The 9,141-nt window shown below is 35.1% G+C and overlaps 1 protein-coding gene across 9 annotated transcripts in view; it reads right to left on the bottom strand.

Moving 5' to 3' along the window:
• Nucleotides 1–3,696: 3,696 nt before the first annotated feature.
• METTL8 (methyltransferase 8, tRNA N3-cytidine) overlaps nt 3,697–9,141 on the bottom strand; it is a 55,656-nt gene continuing 50,211 nt past the window's right edge. For 7 of the 9 annotated variants that reach the window (XM_084524479.1, XM_084524476.1, XM_084524474.1 and 4 more), the window contains 4 exons: nt 8,473–8,579; nt 8,314–8,379; nt 7,298–7,524; nt 3,697–4,237 (listed from right to left, as the gene is read on the bottom strand). In XM_084524479.1, coding sequence (XP_084380605.1) covers nt 7,334–7,524; nt 8,314–8,379; nt 8,473–8,579 — 364 coding nt within the window. In that variant the 3' untranslated portion in view covers nt 3,697–4,237; nt 7,298–7,333. The remainder of the gene's footprint in view (nt 4,238–7,297; nt 7,525–8,313; nt 8,380–8,472; nt 8,580–9,141) is intronic. The other 2 variants (XM_084524481.1, XM_084524482.1) reach the window with 1 other exon arrangement.

The following is a 9,141-nucleotide window of genomic DNA, read 5'->3' as shown; positions in this document are numbered from 1 at the left end:
TTCAACTTGCTAATATTCGCTCTTGAATAACAAGATGAAATGTTTATCTAGAATATGATTATCAGTGTATTTGTCATATATATATTTTTATCTCAAAGCAAATCATGCTTGGTGACAATCACAGCTTTGTCACACCACCTTTTATTAACACAAACATCTTTGGCTGTTAGATCACAAAATGATTAAATGATTGATTTTGAACAGCATTGTTTATCATCCTTGGGTTTAGCTCAGCCCCTGTGTAAACAAGCTTAGCATTGTTATTGAGCATTACACCCGTTTATACCAGGGATTAACATGCCAGGGTCTCTCTCTGTGAAATTCATTCCAAAGACGCAGCTTCTTGCTACTGCTATTTTCTCTTCATTTTTAAGTGAATACACATTTAACTAAAGGCTGCACTGGTAGCTTGTGGGGATGCAGATTAAACCTGAAGTAAGCGTAGAAAATTCAAGTCTGCTCCACTTCAGAGTAAAAACTGTTTCTCAAAGGGATTGTCACCCACATGTAAGTTCTGGAGTGCAAGCCTCCTCCTTGAAATGCCTCACACCGTCTTTTCACTTCTCCACCCACCATTCTTTCTCATCCTCACTGTTGAGTGTAATCAATGTCATTGGAAACTAAGCTGCCCGATTCTTCTGGAATGACATCTGACTACTGTGCTTAATAGGATAGATACGCGGCAAACAGAGCCATTAAAAATGGCAAAGCTTTTCCTAGTGTAGAATAAAAGACTAGAGGTAGGTTCCTCCATTTAAAAAGCACTTGCTATTTGGGAGGAAATGGAGGCTAGAGTGTGCCTGACAGTAAAGAAAGGAAAAAAAAGTGAATGTTGGCTCTGCAGTGAAGCCCTCTAATATGACCAGACTGACCAAGCATAATTAATCATTATTCTTTTAGCAAACAAATTACTTTAATTCTCTGGCTTTTCCCTAGCCCAAATATCAATTAACAGAGGTATTGTCGTGAGAGTAAAGTGTGCTAAGAGTGATGCCTCTCTCTTCAGCACTGTGCTGAATTTGTCGTTCTGTATAAAATAGTAGCTGCTGTATGATTGCTACAGGACTACATGTTGTCATGCCAATTAGCATGTTCCTCCCCCCCCACCTATCTTTTCTTAATTCAGTAAAATGTGCCTACGAGACCAATTTATATTCAAGTTTATTTTCCAGCTCTGCTGATGAGCAATATTAGGATCCCACAAAAGGCAATACAAATATTTTAGTCTGCTGTTTTGTTGTTTTGTTTTAAATGGAGAATGGCATTTTAAAGTCTTAAATAGTAAATATGCAGATGTCCTCTTTCACACATAATATAAAAATAAAAATGGAAAATCTCATATAAGTTACTTCTAGTAACTCCTCTTGTGAATATTGTGATTCCTCTTTTTCTTTTTGGGGGGAAGGCATATCACATATACTTATTTTATCAATGTAGATTTGTTGCCTGCTAACTTAAATAATTTATCCTGTGTGGGTTTTTTTGTTTGTTTGGTTGTGTTTTTTTTTGTGATGTAAAGGGATACATTTTACCTTCTAGATACTAAAATATAATTTAATATGCCATCCTCACATTGCCTATCATTAATATCCCTAACCTGCCTTCCTATAAAGCTTTTCCGGGTCTCTAGTAATTTTCACCATTTTTTCCACCACATCTTTTTTCTAGTTGAACACAACACACAACAGAGAAGATTTTACACTGGATTTACTTAGTAGCTGTATAGCATTCTATTTTTACATCATATGTAAACATCTTTACATTTTGCTTGTTTTTACAACAAGCAGCATACACCAAGTCTGTGTTTTCAATGAGCTTAAAGTTTGTTTAGCGTCAATGTGTGAATGTTCAGATTATTCTTTGAGCATTTACTAAATTGTGTATGTCATCAGTGTGTTTTAGCAGTTATTAAATTAATTCACTTGATTTCTTAATCTTTCACAATCACCGCAAAATTGTAGTAACCTGATCAATAAAACATCCTCTGAAAATGGGGCTATGTTGTTGCTCGCTCCTCTTTCACGACAGCAATGACAAAATACCTTTGGCTACCAGTAAGCATGCTATGCTTTGTCACACAGGTATTCAATTTAATATTTTCAATGGTGTACATTATACTTCAAAGAATAACCTACATTTCCAGCCTTTTTGATGAGTGCTCCTCTGCAACCATGAGATTTTGGGTTTGGCTGTTGTTTTAAAATAATAAACAGATTTTTCCTCTAAACTGTTGTAATCTTAGATAAAACCTAAAGACTATTCTGTTTTCCTCCCAAGCTGTATTTCTAGTTCATACAAATTCAATTAAGTTCTGTTGAACAGATGCAAGTATAACAGCAACAGAGATTGGGAGGCACTTCAAGGTGATAATCTGCAGATACAGTCTTGATTTAAATGGGACAACTTCAGAACATATGGAGTAAATTTAATTGTCCTACCTTGATTGAGCACAGTCAGGGTGCGGAGACTTCTGTTATTCTTTTGTATTTGCTTCCCAGGAGGTTAGGATTGTAGCTTCTGTCACTCTAGAATTCTACTTGAAAGAAGGTAAAAATGTTGCTCCCTAAGGAAAAACCAAAAACAGGTGTATCATAAACCTGCCTGCACTGTTGCAAGCACGTGTGTAGCACATATAATCTACAACAAAGGAAACATTCCATCTTGGGAAGAAACCAAAATACATTGTGCACATTAGGATGAAAGTCAAAGCCTGTAATATTCTACTAAGATGTGAATACAGTACCACAATGGAAAATAGACTTTGAAGATAGGTCTTTCCACCTCAAATCCTCATCCCGATTTGTTTACTCAGAACTGTTTCTGTGAAAGATCAGTCTTATTTTTACCTTCTAAACTCCTTCATTTCATTTCACTAGTTCCTAGTCCCAGTGTCCTTACCCTGTGCCACACTGTCTCATTACACATCTGCCTCTGTGTTGCCCATGATGTTCTGTCTCTCATTTTCCCATTCAGTTCTATGTTTCACTCCTGTTTTTTTAGTCCAACCAAGCTTACTTCTTACCCCACTTCCCAGAGGAAACACTCCTTCTCTTGTCTGCCTTTGAGCACCATCTTCATTTTCCTCTGCTCCCACCTGTTTGACTCTTGCTTTCAAATCAGTCAAGCTCTTCCTTTTAGTTATTTGGCACCAGCAAAAGATGAACAATGGTCATTGGACGAAGGGGCTCCCTTCTCAGCTCAGTCATCAAGTCCAGGCACAACCAACATGCCTAGACTAGCAGATACAGCAAAGAATCTGCTAGAGATGCCCATGGCAACCCAAGTAATTCTTACTGACACTATGCTAACTATAATTGTGATTAGAAGACAGATTTAATCAACTTTTGGCAGATTGTCAAGGGAAGAGCAACTGACACATCCCTGATGCTTAAAAAAAATTAATTAATTAATTAAAAAAAAAAAAAACACACATGCCAAATCTTTGTTCCTAACATGGAGAGAAGTTTAGATACTGAAAATCAAAGTGACCTACGTTATTAACAATTAAAATGTTTAATATTTTTATAATGCATATATATGTTTCATTGCTAAGGTTGTTCTGACACCCATTAGGAAGAAGTAATGGTTGATATAGGAACCGTCTATTATCATTGCCACCAGTGATACACCACACAGACACCATAGCCTAAGGTATATTTTGGTCTAAAATAATAAAAAACAGCCAATACCGCTGTATTAATTGAACATGTATACGATTCATTGCATTCACACAGAAAGAAAAAGTAATGTGTTCTGTACAGAAGGAAATAAAACTGTCTTGTTTCAATCTTACAAGTAAGCCATCCAGCAAACTTTACTCCAAATGTTTGCATATATAGCTCCTGTGGAAACAGCTCAACTGTCTACCATGCACAGGAAAAATGGGAAACAAAGGATATATCAGTATATCAAAAAACACACCAGAGCAGTCAAACAAGACCACACCACAAATAATAATGAAGTAGCAAAATTTATGTTAAATGATTACCATTGATTTTTCATACAAATTTCACAATGGTTTGTTACAAATACTTAGTCATTTTTCAACAGTAGAACCTGCAGATTAGCTGAGTTACAAACAAAAGACAAAACAGAAAGACAGCAGTTCCCAATATAAAAAGCAAGTTGTCTTTCGTGTCTGGAGTTTCTGTTGTCTCCTTGTCTGCCCTGCATTTTCTTTGTCCTCTTCAGATTCAGTGGATCTGTAGATATTGCACAAGTACATACACTGGTTTTGCTGGAAAACAAAACAAAACCAAACCACAAATTGTTATTGACTAGATACCTCAGAATTAGTGAGGGAAAGAAGGTTGGTCACTTTCTTTTTTGTTGTTGTTTTAAACTATATAGCTTTCTTGTTTTTGCTTAAAAACTACGTGAGATAGAACACCACCTAGTCTAAACCAGCAAGTGCCGTTCTCATCTACCTCTACATAAATGTAATGCAGTATCATTGGAGATCACAAAAGAAGCCAAAGCCAGTGAAGCCAAAAATCAAGATTATCTTTCTGTAATTGGTATTCTTCCATATTCACAAGTCTGACTTACCCGCACAGGAAATCATGCTGAACCAAACCAAACCTACACAATCATTAGCAATTAACAATTAAAACATTTATATAATGTATATTTACATAATTTTATATTATTAGAGAGTCCAGGCATGTATCTCATTAAAGAAGTACAGATTTCAAAAGTAATACTGAGAACCATTTATGTACTGGGCACTTCTTTCTTTGCAATACCCTAATTTTTCTTTCCCCTATAGATTAACAATAAACCATTTTAAACTGCACTTCCTATATTATTACCTGCAGCTCTTTTCTTTCTTTCATTTCAGTAGTTCTACTGACCTTACTTTTATATAAATATTTCCAAAATAATCAGTTTTCCCAACTAACAAAAAGATATTTTATTAAAAAAAAAACAGTCCCTTATTAAGCTTTTGGAAAACTGAAATTTTATAAAGTCAAAATACAGAAAGAATTTGCATCTGGGTAGGACTTATCAGGAAAGATATCTTTCTACCATTTCCCCTTTTATCAGTCTTAAAAGAGTTTGGACTAGTTACAACTCTCTTTACAGTGGATATTCTACATTCTTACAAACAGTAGCTGATCTTATTACTTCTACAACAGGCACCATTCTTCTAAAAGAGCCTGTCAGTACTTCATCTGCAACGCGCAGAAGAGAAACAGCCAATTTTGCTCAAGGCCATACTAGAATTTAGGGTTTGGTTTCTTCTGATGTCATATTTTTCTTAAACTAACAATATAGCATATTAAAATCTTGCCAGGATCAACATATCAGTGTGAGAGACAAAGCAAACATGCCTCTACATATGGAAAATCTACATCATACACATGAATAAGACTGTATGATGCTCAAAAGCTTATCATCACCATCACCTCCTGGGAAGTTCTACAACTGAAAATAATACTTTGTACTAGACTCAGAGCTATGCATACTGCAAAATAAAAATTAAATTACAAATAAAAGTTGCACAGGGTAGCAACTTCTTTAAAATATAAGCAAATATTTATTTGCATTTTCCATGAAGATGCTGTTGTCTCCTAAAACTGATGGCCTCAAGAAACACAGCTATATTTTAACCCCTAAACTGATTCATACCACAAGAGCTTTATTGCAAGGTACAGTAACACAAAGCTAGCCAAAACTTTGCTAACCAAAGCTTCCTAAGCTACTTAATTCATATAACAGTATCTTACTGTAATGGGAGCTCAGAATACACAAGAAATGCAGGATAGTATCCTACCTTCTAAAACCCCTTATTGTATTTCATTCTTGAAATAACTGGTTTTATGGAAATTGTGCAAGTCTTGGAAATTTTGTCTAAGGGGATGAAGATACATAACATGTAAATTTAGATAACTTCTTTCTTTCTAGAAGACAATCAGTTTTACTTAGCTTAGCAGCTAACAATTTGAAAAAAAAAAAAAAAAAACAACACAAAAAAAACATGGTTCTCAGCTAGAACATGCTCAGCCCTCAGACTGAAACAAAAGTAAAAAAAGAGACTGAGAACTAGATTAATGGCACTCAAAACTGCATGCATGTCATAGATTATATGCATTCTATATCCTTGTTGAAGTAACACAAAATCATTGAAGTATTATTTTATTAATTCAACTGTTTCTTATCCTGTCTTCCTTGTGGCTAAGTGATTGTAAAATCACACTTAAATAGCAGAAATAGCATCTTTTAATACTAGCTCAACTGCCTCAGTATCGTGGTGTGCCTCTGAAAGCAATACTCACATTTTGGTTTTCTCCTTAGAAGCACGTGACATTTTAATATAGTCCTGTCTCTTCATAGGGTCAATACAAAAACATTGCCTTTTTTCTAAGACTCAACCCCTAAGAAACCAACCTCTGTGTAAACAACAAAAATATTTCAGCTGCCATGTAGACCACCATTTTAGTGTGATTACATTACCCCATAACAATATTAATAAAATGTACTCTGGACTACTCTTTTTGCTCCTCTCTCTAGCCTATTGCACATCATGAAAATAATGCTTATATTTATCCCCGCTAATGTTAACAGTGCTTTGGTTTCAGAGCTTTTTTGTCATTTAGGGCATTCTTTTCTACATGATGTTGAGCTTACAACCTACAACACTTGAAATATAACACGTGTTACATAGCTGTTACACAAACTTGAGTTTGGCATGTTTCTGATAAGCACATAGATGCAGAGTGGAGACCTCAGAGGAATAAACCAGCCACAGTGCAGGATGACAATCACTGACTAATCTGACACCCATGTGTATCACATGCAGTTAGTATGAAATAACAGCTTTCATGCAAATCAGAAACAGATCTTGTCTTCATTGTTTATGCACCAAGAAACTTCCCCCAAAAGAGGAAATACAGTTGCAAGACACACAGTTGTTAAAAGAGACATGACTCAGAAGTCAACACAGCACAGCTTGTAACGATAGTGAGAACAGATATTCTGATTCTTTAAATCTCTGTAACAATTATGCTTCAGTAAAACTTAAAACATTTTACATGGTGTGAATTTCACCAAGAACAAGATATATCCTTATACTTATTGACTATTCACATTACAGGAAGTAAAAGAGTACCTGGTTGCAGTTATGACCAGATTAATGTATATCCCTTTATTGCATATAAAGCAGAACTCAGAAATACATATTTTTTTCAGAATATTCTCAAATACATACATTTACAAAATGTCAGGGAAAGGCTTTTAATTCAATATATTTCTCCTTTTCACTGGCTAACACAAGATTTATATGAAATATACATACTCAAATTTGTTTCCATTTCTGAAGTTCATGGTACAGTTATCCATATGGATGCTTTTTCATGGCTTCTTCAGAATTATTCACAGACAACAGCAATGGTTTTTGGAACTTGCTTTGTACCCAAACTCGCTGCATTTTCACTTTTTTCTTCCTGTTTACTTGTAATCGCCGATCAACTAAATTCTGTACTTCGGTTAATCCAGCCAAATTGAACATGTTCCATATCTCATCTGTTTTCTCATACAAAGAATTATTGCAATTAAGAAGAAAAAAAAAAACATTTGTAGAACGTAGTAATTAACAACCGGCAGTTCAACCAAAGATAGAAGTAATTCTGTTCCGTGATTTGAGAGATCAGGGAAACTTACCATAGTAAGTCTTTTGTTAGAAAGACATTTTCACAGCTCTCTATTCACATTACAGTAAAAAAAAAAAAAAAAAAAAAAAAAAAAAAAAAGTAGTATGATGCTCACTTTCACAATTTTCAGCAGCTGAGCTATAGTGCACCAGTCTAAGCTGACTGCTAACAAGACTGGATGACTGGAGGGGCAAAGAGCAGTAATATCCATAACAAGGAATTTAAGTTTAGCTCTTGGAGAAAGAGCAGCCCCATACCTCTGACTGACCAGCACAGCAGAACAAAATATCAGAGTATGGCCACCAGCTATCCTTCCAAGCGTGTTTCTCAGTTTTAAGAAATATATTAAGTACACCTTTAAATAACAGAATTTGAGAATATCATTAGACACAAGACGCTTAGTCAAAGAGAAATTCCAGTGATGTCTGCAAGCAATCTTGAAGTACCGCAAACAATCTTGAAGTACCCCAGATGCAACAAGCATATGCATGTAAAGGGAATTATTTTCTCACAACATTTAGCTTTGGGCCTTGTAAAAGCAGAGAATCAGAAAAGAAGCTCATAAACCCTTCTTTAAATTTCTGTTTTAAGATGAGCTTTTATAACCCAAATCATCTTAAGAGACAATCAACACTTCCTATTAAGCTAAACCATTCCATACCTTTTGTAAAGAAATATACTCTGGTTCCATCTCCTCGTACATAAAAATTTTCTGACAAGCAACGACCTAAGGAATTAGAACAGTAAAGAAAAAGGATGTGTCATTTCTTTCAAAAAGAGTTTAAATAAACAGTAAGCTACCAAAGCATTCAAGAATTACCTTTTTTAAAACGAAGTTGAGCTGTATCATATCTTCCATAGTCTCGAAATAACAACATTCCTCCAGGTTTCAGTAGTTTAGCCAACCTATTTATAACCCCTTGCATCCTTAGAAAACAGATGAGATACTTGTGATATTTGTAAACTTTTTTTTTTTTTTTCCCTAGATGCTTGAAAAACATAGATTTACAAAGCTACAATGAGATGTGTCCATGTTTACTACAAAAAGGCCAAACGCTAGCGAACAGGAAGAGCTCCTTACAACAATAGGGAAAAAAGGAAGAAGGAAAAAAGGGGGGACAAAAAGGGAAATCAAACCAAACAAAAAATCAAAGAAACAAAAACTCCACCAACTCCCATGACAAAAATTTATAAGAAAATGTTATTAGAGAATACAACCTGGAAAGAGAGTCCTTTACCTTCACTTCAACAGAATCTCAAGCTAAAACACAACTCCTGAATATATGAGTCATATAGGTCAGGTGACAAACAATGAATGAACAGTCAGCTATGTGCACTGGTGAGCTATGCTGAGCCCTTCCACTATAGACAGCAAAACCAAGAGCTTGGAAGGCTGACAAAAACTTATTGGATTTCTTTATTGAGGTACTGATCATGCATACAGTCAGCATCTGAACCCCTAATGGTAGAAAATGGAAAGACAAATACA

The sequence above is a fragment of the Aythya ferina genome (genome assembly GCF_964211825.1).
Source record: "Aythya ferina genome assembly, chromosome: 6".
In the NCBI taxonomy this organism is placed as follows: domain Eukaryota; kingdom Metazoa; phylum Chordata; class Aves; order Anseriformes; family Anatidae; genus Aythya; species Aythya ferina.
This window is presented reverse-complemented; position numbering and strand designations above follow the sequence as displayed.